Consider the following 25,222-nt stretch of genomic DNA (forward strand, 5'->3'; position numbering starts at 1 on the left):
CATATTGCAACAGTTTGTTGCTGTTGTTATAACAATCGCTGACTGTAGACTGTCTTTTTGAGGAAGATAAGAAGTGTTTGGGTCTCTGTAGAATGAAAAATTTAGGGGTTTACTTGAACTTGTTCAGTTTGATCCATTTTTAGTTAGTCACATCTCAAAATATGGCAAGCATCGAATATGTTTAAAATGACATGTGCAAAATTAACACTCAGAATAAGTGATAAAGTTTGAGCAATTATATTCAGTGATGTAAATATAGCTTGGTATTTCCATTTGTCTGTAGATTTCAATCCTGATTTTCTCATACAGATCAGCTAAATATTGTTTTAAGGTATGTAACTCCAACAGATGAAACACCTGCCAAGCAATTTATCATATTTCCTAGATTTAAAAGTCATACCAATGAAGAAATTGCAAATAAAATACTTCCGTATTTATGTAAAGTTTGTAAAATTGGTTTTTCTAAGTGTAGAGGCCAAACTTATGACAATGTTACCGAGATGTCAGAGCTTCATAAAAGGCATGCCACAGAACATTTTAGAATGTAATGAAGATGCCATTTTCATACCATGTGCTATGTGTACTAGGATTAGTAGATTGCCTTTTCTACTGTTCATTTACTCTACACATTTTTGCTGTCTCTGCTTAAAGGCAGTTAGTATAACATATTTAGGCAATGGTTGAGTATTAAAATGCCTTTCTAATACACATTGGGAAGCGCATACTGTATCAATAAGTATAACCCTGCAATTGTATATTTCGATTCTCGGTGTCTTAGAAAATACTCTGAAGACCAGACACATATAGGAGATCCAAAAAATAAGCTGAAAACATCACCAACAAAACACAAACACTGGAGTACGTCGGTTATGTGGGATAATAAAGAATTTTCATCAAGCAAGTCAAGGTCTCAAAAATTTATAAGTAAATTTAAAGCCACGCACTGATCTCTACCACTCATTAACAAGATATTTAGATAATCTAAGAGATTTGGAATATACAACAAAACAAATATTACCAAATACTGATGATCAAACAGTTCACTGCTACAGAAACTTTAGAAACAAGTAAATGGTAGAAGTGCCCCACAAATATCACGATTGCTACAAAATCATAGAACCCATTATTAAAACAAAATATCACAACAGGAAGCTACTGGTCTCAACACACATACTCCACCATGGTCTATGCACTTCTGAAGGTGCTATTTCCACTTCGCTAACTCTGCCCTGAAGAATTCTGAGCTCTTAGACTGATGCCACATCAAAACATTAGTTTGGGTATCCTTGAGAAATTAAAATGACCTTCCTTTTAAATATTCTATAATCTTGGAAACAAAAAGAAGCCTAAAAGGGAAAAAAAAATCAAGGCTGTATGATGGATGGGGTACGGATTCCCAATGAAATTCTCAAAGAAAAGTCCTTGCTACCCTCAAAGAAAGAGCTGGTGCATTGTCATGATGGAAAAAATATTCCTTGGCACAACTTTCCTGGCCTTTCTGCCAACCAGCACAGTTTTCAATTTCTTAAATCTTCATAATAATCCCCAGTAATCATCCTGTGTCCTTCAGTCTCGATCTGATGTGTGAGTAAGCAGAGGAGGGACACAACAGATTGTCAGAGTTTAGGGCCATAATGGCCCTGCCCCTGATGCAGTGAGTCCAGAGACAGCAGCTCTGACACTACCTAGCAAATGTGATTTACGTAAGCCATTTAGACTCCTCATCTGGACCCGAAGGTAGTAGAGCTCTACAGTGTAGAGCCAGGCTTCAGTCCCAGAGCTGCCGGGGTTCAAACCCTATTGCTATCACATGCGTTGCTATTATAGCAGACAAATAGTTGAATCTTTTGAGTCTAACAGAGACCAGCACCAAGTAGGCTCATATTCCCCAGTCAGAATTTAGGCATGCTCAAGAATCTCCAGGAGTATCAGAACTGATTTATATGAAATTTAATTTTCAAGTTAATTGAGCAAAATTCCTAACGAAATTATCTGACAGTATCCACCGAGAAGAATGCCCCAGACTCTAGCTCCTATCAGTATTCTATTCAAGGAAGTATTTTCTTCAGTCTGCACCATTGTTTAGGTGACTTGGCAGATGGTGGCTAGTCCATTCATACACAAACATACATTTGAGAGGGTAGCAAAACCATCTTATTTTTCAAAAAATATGAAACAGAAAATGATTTTTATTTTATAACACTTTATAATTATAAACCTGTCTAAGAAGCCACAGTCTAAACTATCATTATAAAATATTATCACAACGGCATATACTGCTTCTCATATCATTAATCTAAAAAATATCTGTTTAAAAAAAAAAATTGTGAAGTACAAGAGTGAATACTATCACCAGCATTATCTTAAAACATAATGACTTTAATTCTTAATTCAACTTCATGTCATCTATAAATCACAAATGCTATGATTCTGTATCAGTCCTTACGCAAGTCATGTGTTAAAACAAATTAATCTTTCTACACCAGCTCTGGTAGCGTAGTGGTTACGAATCGGGCTGCGAACCTCAAGGTCAGTGGTTCGAAACTACCAGCTGCTCCACGGGAGAAAGATGAGGCTTTCTACTCCCGTAAAGATTTACACCCTCGGAAACCCTGTACAGGGTCGCTATGGGTCGGAACCGACTCGATGGCACTTAACAACAACAACACACCAGCTCTTAAAGATGGGCTGAATACCTGCAGAAGCACTTAACAACAACAACACACCAGCTCTTAAAGATGGGCTGAATACCTGCAGAACAAGCCCATCCACATATCACTTCAGGGAACGAAAACTCCATGGCCTACCCAATCCTGCTGTTTGCAGATAAGCAGACAAAAACTTTTCCTTGAGTAAATGAGTTTTCCTTGAGTAAATGATTTTCATAGTGACTCTAAAAGTATTCATATCTATGTTTTTTAAAAGTGAACATTCAACTTCACAGAAATAAATACATCTTTAAAATCATATACTCATATTTTGAGTAACAGGAAGGCCCCTGATAGAACATTTTAGCTCTAGAATCTGTATTAAAGAGAAATATTTCTGCATATGGCTTTTTAAATCTGCAGAAAAAGAAAAAATTCATTTTGTGTTTTAAAATATCAAATACAGATATTCCCATTATGAACAACATGTGTTCCAACTCATTACAACCCTGTATAGGGTTTCCAAGGAGCGGCTGGTGGATCTGAACCCCCGACCATGAGATTAACAGTCCAACGCTAATACTACAGCATCACACCAGGATTCCAAACAACACATACTATGCGCATTATACATTTATTTCCTAATGAGTTATACAATGCATTCAAATGTGAATGAAGGCCTAGGCGTCAAATCAAAGTTTTCTTTAGCACTAAGGTCATGTGCTTTTAATTTCCTATGGTTAAAATAATTCCAATAACGTGTTCTGAAAGTAAACTTTCTGTTAAAATATACCACAACCTGATAAGGCTGATAAGCCTTAAGAGCTGTATACACGTCATCTAGGGAACTAATTTTTCTGTGTTCTCAGCACTTTGTGTTTTACCTCAAATAAAATATAATAAGACAGACTGACCAAGGTTCCCTCAGGTCAGACCATTAGAAAATGATTTCTTCTGCTGGATTAAATGGCTTATTATTCTCTACCTACCACAGCAGACTACAACAGCAATTCTTCATCTGATTCTTTCCTTAGGAAGTGCTGTTCTAAATGACATTCAACCAGTGCCTTCACCCTAGCAAGGAAAGTCTAATGAAGATCAGAAGACAGTTCAGTTTAGGTAATCTATTCTGTCTATGGAGCTCTGGTAGCGTAGTGGTTACGAAGCGGGCTGTGAGCCGCAAGGTCAACAGTTCGAAACTATCAGCGGTTCCGTGGGAGAAAGATGAGGCGGTCTGCTCCCGTAAAGATTTACAGCCTCGGAAACCCTGTGTAGGGTCACTATGAGTTGGAACCAAGTCCACGGCATATAACAACAATAACATGAGTCTTAAGATTGTAAGAAGGATTCGAGATAAAGCTTTGATGGTATATATACATCATCTTCTAGTACTTATTGTATAAGTCATTGTTGCTGTTAAGTGCTATGGAGTGAGGTACAACTTATAGTGACCCTGAATAGGGTTTCAGCGGTAGCAAACGTTTACAGTAGCAGAAAGCCTCATGGAGCAACTGGTGGGCTCAAACCACCCACCTCTTGATTAGCAGTACTGTGCTTATCCTACAGAACCACCGCATTCCTTTGCATAAGGGGCCCACCATTTATTTCTGGAGTCCTCATGTGACGCTGCAGGTTAATGCACTGGACTGCAAGTTCGGTTTGAACTGCAAGATGACAACCTCACTAGATGCTCCTCAGAAACCCTATACAGGGTCGCTATGAGTCAGAACTGATTCCATGGCATTTAACAACAACATTTATTCCTAGTTTAGTGAATTTCATAACTATTGACTTCTATGACATGTCTACTACTCTATTACTATGCTGAATTATGAGGATCAACTACCCCTAGACATTTATAAAAATTATCCTCTATAAAATTATTGTGGATCATTGCACTTTTCTTGTTGAGATACTTTCCTTGCTTCACAAAAAGAGTCATGTACGTAAAAGGATAATCTTCTAACAGTAATAAGCTGTCTCTAAATAATGAGCCCTAGTCTAACAATTAAAGCTCTCTGGATACTACTTGAAAGGTGAGCAGTGTGAGGCCACCAACAATTCAGCAAAAGAAAAGATCGGGTAGTCTGTTCCCATAAAGACTAGTTGTTAGATGCACAGCAATCTTATGCGCAACAAAATGAAACACTGCCTGGAGCTACGCCATCCTCAAAATTGTTACGTTTGAGCCCCCTGATGCTGCCAATGTGCCGATCCATCTTGTTGAGGGTCTTTCTCTTTTCCGCTGGCCCCTACACTTTAACAAGGCTGATGTCATTCTCCAGGACTGGACCCTCCTGATAATATGTCCGAAGTATAAGAGATGATGTTTTGTCATCCCGGCTTCTAAGAAGCATTCTGACTATACATTTTGTGACAGATTTGGTAGTCCATAGCACTTTTAATATTATTTTCTAACCCCATAATTCAAATGCATCAGTTCTTCTAAGGTCTGCCTTATTCACTGTCCAACTTACACATACATAAGAAGCTACTGAAAATACCGTGGCTTGGGTCAGGCACACCTTAGTCCTCAAACTGACATCTTTGCTTGTGAACACTTCAAAGAGGTCTTTTGCAGCAGATTTGCCTACCGCAATACATCGTTTGATATCTTGACTGGTGATTCCATGAGTGTTGATGGTGGATCCAAGTCAAATGAAGTCTTTGATAATTTCAATCTTTTCTCCATTTACCATGGTGTAATTTATTAGTCCTTTTGTGAGGATTTTTGTTTTCCTTATATTGAGGTGCAATCCACACTAAGGCATATTGAAGGCTATAGTCTTGGATCTTCATGGTAAGTATTTTAAGTCCTGGTTGCTTTCAGTTGGCAAGGTCATATCATCTGCATATTCTATATTGACAATGAGTCTTCCTCCAATTCTGATGCCAAGTTTATCATTACATAATTCAATTTCCAGATTATTTGCTCAGCATACAGTTTGAATAAGTATGATGAAAGGATACAACCCTAGTGTACACCTTTCCTGATTTTAAAGCCATTCAGTATCCCCTTGTTCTGTTCAAATGACTGCCCCTTGGTCTACGTACAGGTTCCCCTTGAGCACAATTAAGTGTTCTGGAATACCCATTCTTTGCAACGTTATCCATAGCTTGTCATGATCCACATAGTCAAACACAAGTCAATAAAGCACAAGTAAACATGTTTCTGGTATTCTCTGCTTTCCAACAAGATCCATTTGAAGTCAGCAATGATATCCCTAATTATACATCCTCTTCTGAATCCAGCTTGAATTTCTGACAGTTTTCTGTCAGCGTGATTTTGTAGCCATCGTTGAATTATCTTCAATAAAATTTTACTTACATGTGATATTAATGATTTCCACATTCCATTGGGTCACCTCTCTTTGGAATGGGCACAAATATGAATCTCCTCCAAATGGTTGTCCATGTAGTGGTCTTCCAAATTTCTTGGGAAAATGAGTGAGTGCTTCCAGTACTACGTTGTTGAAAGATTTCAATTTGTATTCCATCATTCTTGGAGCCTTGTTTATCACCAATGCTGTCAGTGCACCTTGGACAACCTCTTTCAGCAGTAGTGGTTCTTGACCACATGCTACCTCTAGAAATGGTTGAACACAGACCATTTCTTGTTGATACAGTGACTCTGTGTTTTCCTTCCATCTTTCTTTTTGGTGCTTTCTGCACCATTCAATATTTTGTCCATAGAATCCTTCAATATTGCAACCCACTCTTTTCTTTAGTTCAACTTGAGAAATACTAAGCATGTTCTTTCCTTTTGGAAAGAACTAACTCCAGTTCTTTGAATATTCCATTGACTTTGTCTCCTCAAACTGCCCCTTGAAATAGTCTCATGTGTGTGTGTGCTTTATCAAAATAAACGTTTTATTTTTACAAGAACAAAAAAAAGGGGGGGATAAAAGCAAATGAAACCGTATATAAAATATTACAGAGATAGCCTCAATCCCTATACTCTACTGTAATTGGCTCAAGGGCTCACAGACCACATGTTATAACATAACAATCCAGTCTTCCCCTTATGGCCTCTGAGAGCCTGCTGCAGTGTTGTAACTTACTCAGGATCACATGAAACCTCTTGTCATCTTACAAACTCCTTTGTGTCAGCTTTCTCTACAAAACAATGACCTCTGGGAGTTTAGTTTAAGGTGTCTGGGGGAAGATAGAGTCTCCACTGAATAGTTTTCATCTTGTCTAGATGGGTCTGGTGAAAAGAGATAGGGATGAGATTCTTACGATTCAGTAGTAACTGTTATCATGGCTAATTGTGACTGTCACAACTGTAAAGGTATAAGTTTTGTAACAAAACTGGGGGAAGCAGTTCATCTTGCAGTCCAGAAACAGAGGACCCTAGGACCATCAAGGGACAGCAGCACAAGCGGAATGCACGGCCCTATCCAGAGGTGCAGTGACACCAGAGATGGATGCAGAGATGAGGACATGGAGAAAGGGAGCAGCTGAGGACTCTAGACTCATGGGAAGAGAGGGACTGAGTGCTAGTAGTCAGGAGGCAGGCTTGCAGAATGTGCCCTTTGGTTGTTTAAATTATTATATATTCCTGAATGTTTTTGTGTACATCTCCCTACCCCTTCACCCCCACAAAAAAAGAGGAAAAAAAGAAAAACAGAGGGAATGAAAGCAAATACTGTTGAATGATGATGCACGGAGATTGTAATCACTGCAATGCAATGACGGTGTAAAGCCGATGTTCTCCCATGTAAACTATCACTCAGTTCACACACACACACACACATACACACACACACACAAAGAAACAAAAACAATGACCTCTGGTAGCCTTTGTTTCTTCTTCAATAAATCTATGACAAAGGATTCTGCCACAGGACTCGCAAGCTTTTTGGTTGATGTACAATCTTACACTGACCAGATACTGCCTTATTGATTTCTTTAATGACATCATTAATTTGACAATAAGTTAAGCAAGATTTCATGTACACGGAAAAACCACTGTACATGTCGGAAGCTATAAATGCCATTTCCATAATGTTTCTTTGTCCTTTGTAGGGCTTATTTACAGGTGCACACCCCACAATGTTGACTGGTTCTTCAGGGTTCACATCTGATCCCTTTTCAAAACTCTTGGTTACTGCTACTTGAGGCCAACGGGTAGGAATGTGCATAATTGTTCCAGCTCAGAGGAGGCCATTATTGAAGCTTGCACCAGTCCTGGACTAAAACACTGCTGGATCCAAAGACTTGGAGATCAGGGTCTCTACTGGAAAACCGAGATTCCTAGGATACAACTCAAGAGACAAAATTTGAACACTCCACCTAAAGTCTGCTCTTTGGAATATTCTGTTCAGCTCTTGTACCTCTTCATTTCTTTCATTTGCATTAACTTTTCTGTGCTCAAGAGCAACTTTCAGAGTCTCTTCTGAGACTCATTTTGGTCTTTTCTTTCTTTCCTGTCTTCTTAATGACCTTTTGCTCTCTTCCTGCATGATGTGCTTGAGTGCATCTCACAGCTTTTCATGTCTTCTGTCTTTAGTGTCTAATTGCATCAAATCAGTTCTTGAGATGATCTCTAAATTCAGTACGGATATGTTCAAGGTTATGTTGTGGTTCTTGTGGACTTGTTTTCATTTTCTTCAGCTACAGCCTGAACTTGCATATGAACAATTGATGGTCTGTTCCACAGTCTGCCCTGGCCATGGTTTGGCTGATGAGATGGAGCTTTTCTACCATCTCTTCCCACAGATGCAGTCAGTTTGATTGTTATGTATTTATTCCACCTGGTGAGGTCAATGTGTATTTTGTTTTATATTTTTTTAAACAAAGTATTTGCTATTACTAAGTCATTGTTCATGGCAGATGATCGATAAAATTCCATCATGTGATCTCCAACATCGTTTCTATTTTCCAATGACTGATTTTTCCTATGTTTCCAACCTTTGCATTCCAGTCACCAGTGATTACCAAATCAATACATCTTGATTGCATGTTTGATCAATTTTAGACTGAAGAAGTTAGTAGAATTCTTCCATTTCATCATCATGGGCTTTAGTGGTTGGTGCGTAAATTTGAATAATGGTGATAGTAAATGGTCCTCCTTATGGGCATCTGGATATTATCCTACCGCAGGCAGTATTGCACTTCACAAAAGATCTTGAAATGTAATTTTTGACGATGAATTGGATGCCATTCCCTTTAAATTTGTTGTTCCCAGCATAGCAAACCATGTGCTTGTCTGATTCAAAATGGCCAGTACCAATCCATTTCCGCTCACTAATGCCTAGGATATTGATCTTTACTCGCTCCATTTCACTTTTGAAACTTCCAATTTTCTGAGATTCACACTCTATACATTCCATGTTCCAATTATTAATGGATGCTGCAGCTATTTCTACTCATTTTGAGTTGTGCCCCATCAGCAAATGAAGGTACTGAAAGCTTTACTCCCTCTCTATTATCACAGTCAACTCTACTTTTAGGAGGCAGCTCTTTCCTGGTCATATTTTGAGTGCCTTCCAATCTGAGGAACTCATCTTCTGACACTATATCTGACAATGTTCTGTTGCTATTCGTTAATATTTTCATCTTCTGGCACTATATCTGACAATGTTCCACTGCTATTCATAAGATTTTCAATGGATAAACATTCAGAAGTAGTCTGCCTCACTTTCTTCCTAATCTAGTGTAGTCTGGAAGCTTCACTGAAACTTGTCCACCACGGCTGAATGTGCTGGTGTTTCAAATACCAGTGGCATAGCTTCCAGCATCATCACAGCACCACGTAAGCCACCACAGTACAACAACCTGACAGATGGATTGTGGCTCATAAAGACTACAGCCTAGGAAATGCTCTGGGGCCACTGTACACTGTTGTATAGGGAGTTGGAATGGACTCAATGGCATATGAAAACAAAAAACCAAGCCCACAGCCCCCGAGTTGATTCTGATTCAATGCTCCATACGGTTTCTGAGACTGTAAACTGTATGGAAGCAGAATGTCTCAACTTTCTCCTGCAGAGTAGCTGGTGAGTGAGAACTGCCAATCTTTTCGTTAGCAGCCCAACACTTAACCCAGTGCACCAGCAGGGCTGCTTAACATCAGCAATTAAAATCAACATGTCTTGAAAACACACGGTTAGTTTCCATTCCTGTTGTTCCTAATTGCTGTTGAGTCAGTTGTGACTCACAGTGACCCTGAATAGTTTCTGAGGAGCGACTGGTGAGTTTGAACCATTGACTTTGTGGTTCAAATCAACTTTATGGTTGAGTGCTTATCCTACAGCACCACACCAGGACTCCTTACTTGGAATTAGTGAAGAATAACATTAAAAATCCAGCTATTTGCCATGACTTGATATTAACGCAACAGCACTCAACAACAAAATTCACTAAAAAGAACATTGTTGTTGTTAAGTGCCGTCGAGTCGGTTCCGACCCATAGCGACCCTGTACAGGGTTCCCGAGGGTGTAAATCCTTACGGGAGTAGAAAGCCTCATCTTTCTCCCGCAGAGCGGCTGGTAGTTTCGAACCGCTGACCTTAAGGTTCGCAGCCCGATTTGTAACCACTACGCTAAAGAGAAAGCACTTCCATAACCATTGCCACTTCCTATATGTAATTGTTTGCTTTTAATGTGTGTTTGCTCATTGTGTATATTCTACTGAAATGACAAGCCAACTGAAAAGAAGGATTTTGTTGTATGAAACTTAGGCTTAATAAAGGAGTTTAAAAATTCTTCTTAATTAATTTTCTTTCTAAAAACCAGAAAAGCATTTTAGACTAAATGCTAAAGTTTTCAACTACATAGTGTTATTTCCACACCAAAATAAAAGCCTAACATATTTTCTATTAGCTGTAAACTCAATCCATTGTAAACATTACTTCTAATAGAATGCATTCCATTCCACCGTAACAAAACAAAACAAAACAAAAAAACTGCAGAGTAAATAACTATACAAATGGAATATTTACTGAAAAATTAGGAAAATGGTTTTCATAAAACGTCTATTTCATATTTAAAAAAACAATAACATGTAGACCTACATTCACTGCAGCGCTAGACACAACAAAAAGCTGGATGAATGGTGAAGCAGTATGGACTACTCAGACTTAAGAAGCAACAAAGCCCTACACATGGATGGACCGCGAAGATAGCCTGCTGCGTGAAACAGTCAAACACAAATGGAGAAATAGTGAGTGACCTCACTTACGTGAAGAGACAAGGTAAATATATAAACACCAACAGTGTTCTGGTATGGCACTATACGATAAGCACTGTACTGCTGACTGCAAGGTTGGTGGTTCAAACCCACCAGTGGCTCCTCAGAAACTCTGTGCAGGGTAGTTATGAGTCAGAACATACTCAATGGCACTCAACAACAACCAGGGACAGGAGAGAGAACATCATTTTCTGGGAAGTGGCGAGTTTATGTCTACGGTGATGAGAAAATTGATACTAAGGGTAATGGTTATACAGCTTGACTAATGTAACTAATATTCCTGTGAGTTAGGTGCTGGGCTGTTAACTGTAAGGTCAGCAGTTCAAACCCACCAGTTGCTCCTCAGGAGAAACATGAAACTGTCTGTTCCTGTAAAGATTTACAGTCTCAGAAACCATATATAGATAGATAGGATTGCTATGAGTCAGAACTGACTCAGTGGCAATAGGTTTGGTATGTGGGACCGACCCACTGAGGCTGGAGGAACTCCCAAATCTATTGCTCTGAGAAAACTTTTGAATGCTGGGCAAAACTATCCCCTGAAGTAATCTTCAAATGAAATAAGAAGTTAGCTGGATTAGTAAAGAACGTCTGAGCATTTTGTGCAGCATGTTGTTTCAGTCATCGTTTGCATCGGATCAAACTGACCACACAGTATTCTCAAACATCGATGAGTAGTTTATGGAACAATGAGTCTAAGTTAATGGTTGTAAAATAATATGGGGACAGACGGTGACACAATGAGAAAAATGTAACAACTGTCACTGAACTGTACATATAATAATTATGAATGGGAATATGACCTACTGTGTCTATTTTCACCACAAAAAAAAGACAAAAGGATTTCAATGTCTGGTTAATGTACTTACACTCTGACTTGAGCTTGGTTAAAGGATTACTTAGAATGCAACACTATGGAAGCCAATTCTAGGAATCTCACACTAAGTGACAACATTAATTTTGTTCACAGAGGAATCAATAAAAATTCACATGTCACTTAATTGCAAAAAACTGGCAATGAGTTTTTCTTTTGATAAAATGTGGTGAATTCCTTACTCTGCTAAATGAACCAGAGAGTTTTTTCCTAGAACCCTTTCTTGACTCAATCCACCTTCATTCAAAAGAATTTTCATGAGCATTCACGACTATAGAGCATCTTTTATATTTGAATAAGGCTTACCACTTGGAGAATATCTTCATCTTTTGGCATAACACTAAGTTCCAATGTTGTATCACTGAAATTGAACATATGCATACTATTTTAGGCGAGGTGAAAATGATAAGGAAAATATATAAAAAAAAAAAATAACCAACTCAGAAGCATTTTTAAAACTGAATTTAATTTTTGGCTTCCTTAAATCTTTATTTTTCAGAATCAAATCGTTAAGTAAAAAGAAGTAACTATTATACACATAAGTTCATTATGTACAAAAGAACGCATCTTGCCATAATTACAAAATTATAATTTTAGAATATAAAGTACTTTACTTTTATTAAATAGTCCTTAAACAAAAACCAAAACAATATTAGTATACACTTATTATTTCAAGTCACAAAACAAATATATGATTTTGATGATATATTCTGTTTATCAAATTAAAAATTCATCAGCATAAGAACCCTCAAATTTAGTATTAAAAATAATACTAAAACCCTAAGTCTGCATTATTCCTACTTAACTTCAGAAGAAAAATAAACTAGCCAGTGTTCAGTATCACAGTTACTGAAACATTTCTAACATTTAAAAAAACTATATAGCATCTCAACTATTTGCTTTCTTCTTAATGATTTAATTTTAGAGCCTTATTTGTTGGTGTTGTTGTTAAGTGCCGTCGAGTCGATTCTGACCCATAGTGACCTTGTGTAGGGTTTCCAAGGAGCATCTGGTGAGCCTGAACCGCCGACCATGCAGTTCAAATGACTTTGCAGTCTGGCGCATTAACCTACAGCGCCATACCTGGACTCTTAGAGCCTTATAGGAACAGTTTAAAGTCTTGTTTTATTTTTGTATTGCTAATTTCTTACTAAATGTGACAAATATATACTCTCTATGGAGTCCTGGTCTGGCACTATGTGTTAATGCTCCAGACTGCAAAGCCATTTGAACTGCAAGGTTGGCGGTTCAAGCTCACCAGCTGCTCCTTGGAAACCCTATCCAGGGTCGCTATGAGTCAAAACTGACTCGATGGCACTTAACAACAATGGAGTCCTGGTGGGGCTGTGGGTTAATGTGCTGGACTGCAAAATAGGTTTGAACCGCAAGGTAGCTGGTTCAAGCTCACCAGCCACTCCTTGGAAACCCTATACAGGGTTGCTATGGGTTGGAACCGTTCAACGGCACTGAACAACAACAGCAACATATTTTAAAAAGCTGAAAGGGATAAATTATACCAAATTCTGCTATCAGGAATTCGATTATATTGATTTACTTTGAAAATTTTTATCATGAATTGAGTGGTTTACAGAGCCGATCTCAGTTTTACATTCAACAAATCATACACTTTGTTTGATGTTAATGACTATAATCCCCTCCGTAACAACAGTTATCATACTTCCTTCCTCCCTGTGGCTCCTATTTCCATTCCACAATTTTTCCCATTCCTTCTCAACTTTGTCCTTAGGTAAATGTTCCTTTTTGATACTGAATGGTTGATCATTCCAGAGTGAACATATCTTACTAGTGTTGTTTTCTCCCTATATACCTCTTTACTGCTTAGCTGAAAATTGGGCCATGACGTTCCTTTTCAAACCTGAAGGGTGGTCAAGAGCCATAGTCTACTTGGGTTTCCCAGGCTCTTTCAGACCAATAAACCAGGTCTTTTTTTTTATAATTTTGAGTTTTGTCACACATTTTCTCCTACTCTATCCAGGACCTGGATTAGACAGCCAGCCTTTAGATACGGCAAATCTAGTGGTATCTCCATTGAGTGATTTAATATCTAATCTACCTATATCAGATTCTTCCCCAATACAAGCAAGACATTAAGAAACAATCAAACAAATATACAACAACAAAAAGAAAACAAATCTAGTAATTACTGGTGTCTCTTTTTGACAAGTCTGAATTCTTGTTTTTAGGTTCATACAGATGAGAGAATGGTATACTAGTAAGAACCACAGGTTCAAATGAATGTAACCAAATATATAGGTACTTGTATTTCAGTATTTGGAGTTGGTACATAATACATACAGATGCAAGGATACATTTTTACATTAATACACTGCAGAACCTCAATGGCTTTGTGCTGCATTATCCATTTGCTACCAACTGCAGACAAAAGGAACACAGTTTTTTAAAAGAAAATAAGAGAATGAAACACAGTATTTCTATAGTTTTTAGACTGCTTTAATGGTCAAAAAGTTAAGTCTGTCATTCTGAAGGGTTATTACTCTGAAAGACGGACTGCACCAGTAACAATAAAAATGAATTGCAGATTTTGTGGCAGACAAAGACTGAATTATGCTTATGTAGAAAAGTAATATTTTGAAAGAAAAGATACTAACAAATATATTAAAAGTCCTTAAATTGTTGACTGAGGAAACACATGGGTATATTTATGATGAGCTAATTTATTTAGATGAAAATAAAATTTGGGTAAATCTCCAGGTAATGCCTAGAAAAGTTTTAACTTCAACACCTGTTCCAAGTGTCCTCAATCCTTTGAGTTCAAATAGTCAGGAGCATGGAGAACCCAATGTGAATGGCAAGATCTAACATTTGTTTTCTCTAGGAATCTCATTATACATTATAACAATAAAGAGAATACTCTGCTATCAATACACCATGATTACGTCATTTAATGGCCAAAAAATGACAATGAATTATGACATTATTATAAGTAGTATAGATTGTAGCATGAAATGCTTTGGATATGGTTAAAAAAGCTTGATAAAAGACTTCAAAAAGTGAAAGAGCGTCAAATAAATTATAGACAGGTAGGTATGGCTAGCATACAGCAATAGATAATCCAGAAGTTGTATAATTAAGTCTTGGCAGAGCTTCTTACAGTACAGTGATGATCTGGAAATCAGACCCCAAATTTTACGATCAGTACTGACAGACATTCAGTACAATGCACCTCTTTTACTTTTAATTACTTATTTATTAATTAATTTGGAAGAGAGTAGGACTACATTATCTTTGAGGTCTCATAGATCATTGCTCTCTCTAAATTTATTATCTATCTTTAAAGGCCAACATGCAACTGTTTCGTGTAAGTAGAAAACTGGGATTGAAAGGGAATTTCTTACTGTCTTGGTTAAAACAAATGAATAAATATGAGTTAAGAAGAGTATCCCAAAGACAGTTAACTATAATGTGTCTTAGAGCAATGAAGTCCTGACACATGCTATGAGACGGATGAGACTTGAAAACATACTGCTGAGTGAAGTAATCACTAAAAGGTGACACATGTCCGAACTCACTGATATGAAATAACAAGAATGGGCAAATGATACCATACTAGTGGTTGCCAGGGCAGGAGGGCGAGGGGAAAGGGAGAATGATCAGGAGGCAATAAGCTTTTGTTTAAGGTGATGGAAAATTTGGCAACAATTTCAGGTGACAGTAATACAGCACAGCCAGTGGAATTGATATCACTACATTGCACATTCCAAAAATGTTGAGGTGGCAAATGTGTGTTACATGTATTTCACTACAATTTTAAAAAGCTTTAAAAAAGTAATACATCCTAGTAAGTGATTTAAAAATACACTATAAATGCATTTATATATAAGCTAAGGTACATTACAAATTATACATTCTACTGTTCAAATAAGAGGGGGACATCTAAAATCAAATCTAAATGTATGGCTCTGGGACTCTGAAGGCTTTTGAATCTTAAATCTGATAAATCTGCCAAAGCAAAGCCACCAACTAAGATAACCTTCAGTTGTCTGACTCTTGGCAACTCTCGGATGTGTTAACCACAGTTTCAAATCACACCAGCTCCTTACAGGAATGCAATATTGTACAAAGTCTTCTTGCTCCACTGATTTATAACACCCATCTTTGGCCAAAATTAATCACGTTTCAAGAATCTTACCTGTTCTGAATTAAAGCAATTACTTGAGAATAAGTCTTTCCAATAACACTTTCTCCATTGACTTTTATAATGCGGTCACCTTCAAAGAATAAAAGAAAAAAAACAACAACAAAACAACTGATGAGAAAATCCTGAAGAAAATGACTTTGAAGATTTAAAAATGGTTTCTTGAGTATTATACTTATTTTTTAACATATCATTGCTAATTAATTTTTAATTAACTAAATCTTAATATAACCAAACCCCCAAACCCACTGCCATGGAGTGGATTTTGACTCAAAGCAACCCTACATACAGCTTACAAGAGTATAAAATTTCATGGAAGCAGACAGCTTCATCTTTTTCCCATGGAGCAGCAGGTGGGTTTGAACTTCCAACCTTGTGGTTAACAGTCCAATACTTATCCCACAGCATCATCAGGAACCTTTAATATAACCAGCTTCTTAAGAAATACACTCATGTTCTAAATGAGAGCTTCAGTCATTTATTAATTTATAACCCTCCAAAGTTGTAGTTACCAGGTGGTGAGTTGTAATTTTTATGCCCCTTCTATTTACTGTTTCCTGAGTTGCAAAACTATTCAGTTATTTCTCCATTTATCCATTCTTACTGATGAGCCCATTGTCATCAGGTTGGTTCTGACTCACAGCAGCCCTATAAGACAGGGCAGAACTGCTCCGTAGGGCTCCAAGGCTGTAATGCTGACTGAAGCAGAGAGTCACATCTGTTCTCCCACACAGCAGGTTCAAACAATGGTTGAGCACTTTAGCACTGCACCATCAGAGCAGTCTAGTGCTTATCTTACAGTGCCACACCAGGACTCCTAACTATGGGTATGCATGCTTTTAAGTTTTTATAGTTATTGTGACGTGCCATTGAGTGGTTGCAACTCAAACAGGGTTTCTAAGAAGTGGCTGGTGGGTTTGAACAGCTGACCTTATGGTTAGCAGTCCAGTGCTTATCCTACAGCTCCACACCAGGACTCCATTTTTAAATTTACACACATTAAATCGTTCTTTATTTTGATGGAGAAAAGGGTACTTGGATTACTTAAATAAATAAATAAATAAATAAATAAATAAATAAATAAATAAAAGGAGGAGGGATAAAGAAAAAGAGAAAGGATAAAGAAAGAAAAGGGATAAAAAGGAAAACAGAAAACCTTTACTAATTGGAGGCAGTGGGTTGGTTATTCAGAGCAACTCTACTTCATCGTCTTAACCTTGTGAGGCTTAGGTAATGATGGAAGGATTTTATGCAATGGAATCCCATGGGTACACTGATATATATATTATACATATTAATGCTATAGAAGCTAGATTTAATTTAGGTATGATAAAAATTATTAATTAAAGTAAATAATTGCAGTGCATCCTAATAAATCACACTACTTGTAATATATGTAGTTGAAAATATGCCTTAGTCAAAACTAGTGTTTTTCAGTAATTTCCATTTTATATTGTTTCATATTTTAAAAACAAGATTTAAAATATAATCAATCTATATGAAATTGCTCCTTAGTAGTCATCACTACTACATATTTATTAAATTCACAAAATATTTTTACACAAAAATTACTATTTCCAGCACATCAGACCACATTCGTTGATAAGTGACTCAGTTTGGGTTATAACTTAACCCATTCTGTGGTACAAATTCATGCACCCACGTCTGGCAGACAAGGTACTTTCAGAGCTTACATAATACCATCATCATTCTGCTACTTTGTGACCCTTTGTTAAAATTAAATGTATGCAAATCATTTGAGAACATTTAAATTTTTTTCAAAAATTCAAGACCTCATTATTTGTGTTACGACTTTAAGTGCCCACAATTTACATCAAATTATTTCTATTCGCACCCATCCATGTGGGTATCACGAAACTTGAGTAAGTGGGTCTCAAAAATAGATGTTGTTGTAGGATAGAAAAGGAAGAAATATGGAACATTAAATGCAAAAGAAGGAAGAAATGGTCTGAAAGAGAAACAAACTGTTGGTATTTAAAAAACAGCATCCATACCTGTGCATAATCCAGCTTCAGAAGCAGGTCCTCCTTCTTTAACTTGTTTCACAAATATGGTATCCATTGGTTCCAAGTGGTTTCTTTGTTTTCCTATGATAGAGAAAAAGTCCCAGCAAAATTTTACTTTGCAATTCTTTTTCAGAACGTTGCAATATAAAACGTAATTGAAACAAGCAAAAATGTATGAAGTTTAAACCACATATTCTAAATTTTAAAGCTAAAATGATAATTCAGTGATGTTTATTCATTCAAAATACTTGTTTTGCTTCTTATGGTCAATACAACTGTAACAAAGTAATGGTTTTCATTGACTGGATGCATTTTATCTGCCAGGTATTATGCTTAATATTTTACATACCTTAGAACTAGTTTCTATGGCAAATAACTATTTCTATCACCATTGCAACAAAAGAGGAAGCAGACTCAGACAGATTGTTTTTCAAGGTCACATAGTCATTAGTGCCAAAACTGATTGCAAAGACAGTACTCACTACACTGTTTTTTAATACTGGCATTATGCTAAGCATGGAGATATAACAGAATAAGGCACTGTCCATACCATTTAGAGACTGGTAGGAGAGAGACATACAAACAAACTGACAGTATAAGAAGCAATCAAAGACAAACACAAAATACAGTCATAGGCAATGAGGAGAACATGATCAATTGTATACATGAATATTCCCTAAATTGTAATCCAAGGATCGTTAGAATTTACATCTAATGTGCTTTCTAAAAAAATCAATATTTTCAAGCCCAACCCAGAAATCTGCTGTTTCAACATGTTTCCCAAGCAATCCTCAAAACTTAAGAACAACTAAACTATAGTAAAATAAAAGCTAAGCAAAGCCTCAGAGATGAGAGGACGTTTAAACTAATAATTGTTGTTGTTGTTGTTAAGTGCCATTCAGTCTGTTCTGATCCATAGTGACTCGGTATAGGGTTTCTTTGGAGTGGATGGTGAGCTTGAACCGGTGACCTTGCGGTTCCAACTGACTTGGCAGTCCAGAGCATTAACCCACAGTGTCACACCAAGACTCCTAATAAGAACCCTGATAAGTACTACATAGGGTGGGGGAGAGACAGTGGTTCTCAACGTGTGGCCCCCAAATCAGTAGAATTAGTATCACCTAGGAATATGTTAGAAATGCACATCCATGAGCGTCAGCCCAGACCTAACGTATCAGACAATATGAGGTGTTGCTGATGCACACTCACATTGAGAACCTCTGAAGTAGAAGTCACAGCCCTAACTCTTAAAGAAGAACTGAGAAAACAAGACACAGGCATGTTATGTAGTAATATAATATTACAGGGTCACTATGAGTTGGAACCAACTTGACTTCACTTAACAAGAACAACAAAAACTTGTAAAGTTGCAATACTAAGAAGAAAATGAAGGATAACTATAAAGAATTCATAATTATTGTCATATAAAACTCAGTTTTTATCATGGAAAATGTACAAAAGTGACTCAAAAGAAGTTTGAAGCTCTCTTTATATTTTAGTTATTTCATCTGAAGAAGTCCTCTAAAAGCAATGAATGGTCAACTCAACTCCTTAAAACATAAGTAGAAATTGCTTATACATTAGAAGCCAAACATGCATATGGATAGATTGTTGTTGTTGTTAAGTGCCTTCGAGGAGGTTCATAGGATTTCCGAGGAGCAGGTGGTGAGCTTGAACCGCTGACCCTGAAGTTCAAACCGACCTTGGAGTCTAGCACATTAACCCGTACCAGGGCTCCATATGGATAGATAGGTAAAGTAAATATAGAAAATTGTTAATAGCTTTACCTAGATATCTAGATGGAGAGTGCACCACTAGTCTGTCAGTTTATCGTTTTGTGGTGGCTTGTGTTTTGCTGTGATTCAGAAAGCTATGTCAAGGACATTTTAAATACCATCAGGGTCACCCACAGTGGACAGATTTCAGCTAGGGTTCCAGACCAAGACAGACCAGGAGAAATTGATTACTTTAAAACATTTAGTCAATGAAAACCTTATGAATAGCAGTGGAACATTGTCAGATAGCACCAGAATGTTAAATATTGAAACATGTTAAAAAGCATCAGAATTATTGTCAAATATAGCGCTGGAAGAGGAGTCCCTCAAGTTGGAAGGCACTCAAAATATGACTGAGGAAGAGTTGCCTTCTCAAAGTAGAGTTGACCATGATGATGTAAATGGAGTAAAGCTTCCGGGACCTTCCTTTGCTCATGGGCACAGCTCAAAATCAGGAGAAACAGCTGCAAACATACATTAATAATCAGAATATGGAAGGTACAAAGTATGACTCAATGAAAATTGGAAATTGTCAAAAATGAAATGGAGTGCATAAACATTTATACCCTAGGCATTAGTGGGGGAGCTGAAATGGACTGATAATGGCCATTTTGAATCTGACGATCACATGGCTTGTCCTTCCTATTCTGGGAAGGATAAACTAAAGAGAAATGGCATCACATTCATCATCAAAAAGAACATTTCAATATCTATCTTGAAGCATAACGCTGTCTGTGATAAGATAATATCTATATGCCTACAAGGAAGACCAGTTAAGATCATTATTATTCAAATTTACAAACCTACCACAATTGATCAAACATGCAATCAAGATGTATTACGACTGTTACTAGTGATTGGAATACAAAGATTGAAAACAAACAGGAAGGGTTGGAAAATATGGCCTTGGTGATAGAAATTAGGTTGGAGATCACATGATGGAATTTTGCAAGACCAATGACTTCTTCATCGCAAATACCTTTTTTAAACAACATAGAGTTGTCTACTCTACACACGGACCTCTCCAGATGGAATACATAAGAATTCAAATTGACTACATCTGTGGAAAGAGAAGGCAGAAAAACTCCTCATTACCAACCAAAACAAGGCCAGGGGCAGACTGTGAAACAGACCATCAAATGCAAGTCCAGTCTGAAGCTAACAAAAAAAAACTTAAAGTCCGTATGAGCAAAATTATGAACTTGAACATATCCCACCTGAATTTAGAGATCATCTCAAGAACAAATTTGATTCGTTACACATAAATGACCAAAGAACAGAAGAGATGTGGGATGACATCAAGAACATTATACAGGAAGAAAGCAAAAGGTCATTAAGACGTTAAGAAGGAAGAGGGAAAAAAATGGATGTAGAAAGAGACTCAAATTTGCTCTCCAGTGTATAGATGCTAAAGCAAATGGAAGAAATAGGGAGGCAAAAGAGCTGAAAAGAAAATTTCAAAGGACCGCTCGAGAAGACAAAGTCAAATATTATAGTGAATCGTGCAAAGACCAGGAGTTGGAAAACCAAAGGGAAGAATATGCTCAGAACTGAAGAACTTAAAGAATAGAAGAAAAAATAAATAAATAAATCAAGCCTCGACTTAGAATACTGAAGGATTCCATGGAAAAACACTGAAGGATGCAGAAAGCATCAAAACAAGATGTACAACAATTAATCAATGTTTAACCAGTTCAAGAGGTAGCACATGATCAAGAGTCCATGGAACTGAAGGAAAAGTCCAAGGTACATTAAAGGCCTTGGCAAAGAACAAGTCTCCAGGAACTGATGAAATATAAATTGAAATCTTTCAACAAATCACTTGCTCATCTATGTCAAAGAAATCTGGAAGACAGCTATCTGGCCAACTGTTTGGAAGAGTGTGTCCATTCCAAAGAGACAACAGAATGCAGAATTCATCGGAAAAAATCATTAATTAAGTAAAATTTTGCTAAAGATAATTTTAAAAATGGCTGCAACAATACACTGATAAGTTACTGCCAGAGGTTTAAGTAGGATTCTGATGAGGATGTGGAATGAGGGAAGGGATATCATTGCTGACATCAGATGGATGTTGGCTGAAAGCAGAGAATACCAGAAAGATGTTTACCTGTGTTTTACTGACAATGCAAAGGCTTTCAACTGTGTGGATCATGACAAGCTATGGTCAATATTTCAGAGATGAATATTCCAGAACACTTAATTTTACTTATGAGGAATTTATACAAGAGGCAGTCATTCGAACAGAACAAGGGGGCACTGAATGGATAAAGCAGGAAAGGTGTGCACCAGGACTATATTCTTTCACCATACTTTATTCAAACTGTATGCTGAGCAAGTAATCCAAGAACCTGGATTATATGAAGAAGAATGTGGCATTAGGATTGGTGGAAGTTATTGAGTAACATCCTGCGATATGCAGATGATGAAACCTTGCTTGCTAAAAGCAAAGGGGACTTAAAAATACTTACTGATGAAGATCAAAGATGACAGTCTATGGTATGAGTTGCGACTCAATGTAAAGAAAACAAAATCCTCACAACTGGCCTAATAAATAACATCCAGACAAATGAAGAAAAGATTGAAGTTAATCAAAGACATCATTTTCTTCTGATCCACAATCAACTATCATGGAAGCAGCAGTTAAGAAATCAAAAGATGTGTTGCATTAGGCAAATCTGCTGCACAAGACTTCTTTAAAATGTTCAAGAGCAAACATGTCAGTTTAAGGACTAAGGTGCGCCTGACCCAAATCATGTTATTTTCAGTAGCCTCATATGCATGTGAAAGTTGGATAATGAATAAGGAAGACCGAAGGAGAATGATGCACTGGATTTATGGTGTTAGAGAAGAATATTAAAAGTACCATGGACTGCCAGAAGAACAAACAGATCTGTGTTGGAAGAAGTACAGTCAGAATACTCCTTGGAAGGGAGGATGACCAGACTTTGTCCCTCATACTTCAGACATATTATCAAGAGGGAGCAGTCCAGGGAGAAAGACATCATGCTTGGTAAAGTGGAGGGTCAGAGAAAAAGAGGAACAATGAGATGAATTGGCACAATGACAGCAGCAATGGGCTCAAGTGGACTGTTTCATTCTGTTGTGTACAGGGCCGCTATTGACTCGGTACCGAATCCACAGCATCTAACAACAAGATGGAGACTATACAGGTATACAGGTTTCCAATGTACTTAGAAAATTACAAAAAAATGTTGGGAGATAGTTTCAATTATGTGCCAGTCTAAATTTTTCTGTATAGACCTTATCACTCATTTCCTAAAGTTATATTTTAATTTGCTTGTATGTTTGCCATTAAAATAAAAAGCAGGGATTTTGTCACGTTCACTGACATTTGCAAAAATTATTCAATGAATGAGCACATTCATTACTTAGTTTAATTCTCACAAGTTTTCATGATAGGCATTATGATACTAGTATTTACTGAAGCAAAAATAGAGACTAAATTGAGCAGAGCAAGTATCTGATCTTAGGTCTGAATCCAAAAATGGCATTCCATTCCACTTTAAAAATAATAAAACTACCCATTTTTCAAGCTTTACTGGAAAACACAGTCCAAGTACACAGTTCTCTTATCATTAATTTAAAAAGACAAAGTTGCTTTTCAATATAAGAAATGAAAACACTTAACAATTTCAATCAAGTTGGCACTTAGCTACAATTAGCTAGTTAACTCAACACTTACAACAGCTGACATGAAAGGAAAATCCTTTCTTTCTTCTTGGCTAGAGATTTGAGGGTTTAATAGTTTGGCTGCATCCAGCCATTGCTTCCATGGAAAGACATGTAATAAGATAACCGCTTTTCTTATGAACATGCCCAAGTCTACTGTGTTCCAAAGGTGACAATGCCATACTTACATTTAAAAATACAAAATATAAATGATTACTAATGAATTCTACAAAATAACAAAATGTCTGTTGGGTGACAATACAGTGACTTCTGAAAATTTCATTTACACAGAATAGATGTGGTCCAAATAATTTGGTGTTGAAATTCCAGCACATGCCTATATATTTCTATATAGCAAAGGCTAACTTTGCAATGACTGCCATTGTAAAATCAGAAGTACTTTGCCAGTGACAAATATTTCAATATGCTATGTCTAAAAATATGTGAAAACGGAGATTAAAAGAGAGGTTAATCCTACAATAAGCACTGTTGTATCTACTGAAGCGCTACTTTTGATTCTTATTCATCTTCCTTTCTGGTCTTGCCCTCAATTTTTAACTATGACTAAAATATTTTCCAATTTCTTCTGGACAACAGAAAATTTTTCTCAAAAATATTCCCTAACTACATATGGGTTGCATTAAGAAATACATTTCTCTTCAATTTCCATATACCTTGACTCTAAGTCTTGAGTTAAGGAACGCTGGTAGCATAGTGGTTACGAATTGGGCTGCCAGCCTCAAGGTCGGCAGTTTGAAACTACCAGCCATTCTGCAGGAGAAAGATGAGGTGTTCTGTTCCCATAAAGATTTACAGCCTCGGAAACCCTGTGCAGGGTCACTATGAGTCGGAACTGACTCCACAGTACTTAACAAGTTTTGAGTTAATATTTAGCTCATTACTTTTAATAGTAGATTCTTTCTAAAATATGCAGCCTACTATTCTGCTATAAATGGAAATCAAAGGCGTCATATTTAAACTGTGTCATACATTTCAATCTCTTTGTGTCTTTAGTTTTTGTAAGATAATTTCTAGATATGCAAAACTAAAAGCCAGATACTGAATTATGATAAATCCATCAGGAAAAATGACTTTTTCCTTCCCTACATGACCTCTGGCAGAGTCAGATGGCTTCTATGGCAATTCTTAAAATTCATAATATATGTGTAGTTGCTGCCTTCTATATACTGGACGCATGACTATGTAGGTGACTGTTCTAAGATCACATTCTTCACAGGTTTTATTGTTTGTTTTGTTTATTGTTAAGTGCCTTCAAGTTGGTTCCTACTCATAATGACCTTGTATTGAGTCTCTGAGGAATGACCTGTGGGTTTGAATTGCTAACTTGTGGTTAGCAGTCCAGCAGTCCAGTGCTTCCCCTACAGCGCCACACCAGGACTCCATTTGTTCTATGTTGCTGTTGTTACGTGTTGTTGAGTTGCTTCCAACTCAGAGCAAGCCTTAGAGTATAGAGTTTTCTGAGGAGTAGCTAGTGGGTTTGAACTGCCAACCCTTTGGTTAGCAGTCTAGTGTTATCCTACAGTGCTACCCCAGGACTCCTGTTTGCTTTATAGTCTCATCTATCACTTAGCTAAGAGATGGCCTCTGCTAGTGTCGTCATTTCCAAGTTAGAAGGTGATCTCAAAGGCAGTAGTCTTGGGTGCTCTTTTAGTACCGTCCAGTCGGGTCTTTTTTTTTTTTTCTTTTTGAATTTTGTTCTAATTTTTACCCATTCTAACTGGGACCTTCTATTATAGTCTTGGTCAGAGTGGTCAGTAATGGCAACCGGGCACCATCTAGCTCTGGTCTGAAGTTAGAGGAGGCTGTGGTTCAC

The 25,222-nt window shown here is 37.1% G+C and overlaps 1 protein-coding gene across 1 annotated transcript in view; it reads right to left on the bottom strand.

Annotated features, from left to right (window-relative positions):
* Positions 1-25,222, bottom strand: part of ARHGAP21 (Rho GTPase activating protein 21) — a 112,163-nt gene that overhangs the window by 55,812 nt on the left and 31,129 nt on the right. The window contains exons 3-5 of the mRNA XM_006871650.1: positions 17,909-18,001; positions 15,888-15,966; positions 12,023-12,077 (exon numbers count right to left, since the gene is read on the bottom strand). Of these exons, the coding sequence (XP_006871712.1) occupies positions 12,023-12,077; positions 15,888-15,966; positions 17,909-17,975 (201 nt within the window). The 5' untranslated portion in view covers positions 17,976-18,001. The remainder of the gene's footprint in view (positions 1-12,022; positions 12,078-15,887; positions 15,967-17,908; positions 18,002-25,222) is intronic.

This window comes from Chrysochloris asiatica, unplaced genomic scaffold (genome assembly GCF_000296735.1).
Source record: "Chrysochloris asiatica unplaced genomic scaffold, ChrAsi1.0 scaffold00172, whole genome shotgun sequence".
NCBI classification, from domain to species: Eukaryota; Metazoa; Chordata; class Mammalia; order Afrosoricida; family Chrysochloridae; genus Chrysochloris; species Chrysochloris asiatica.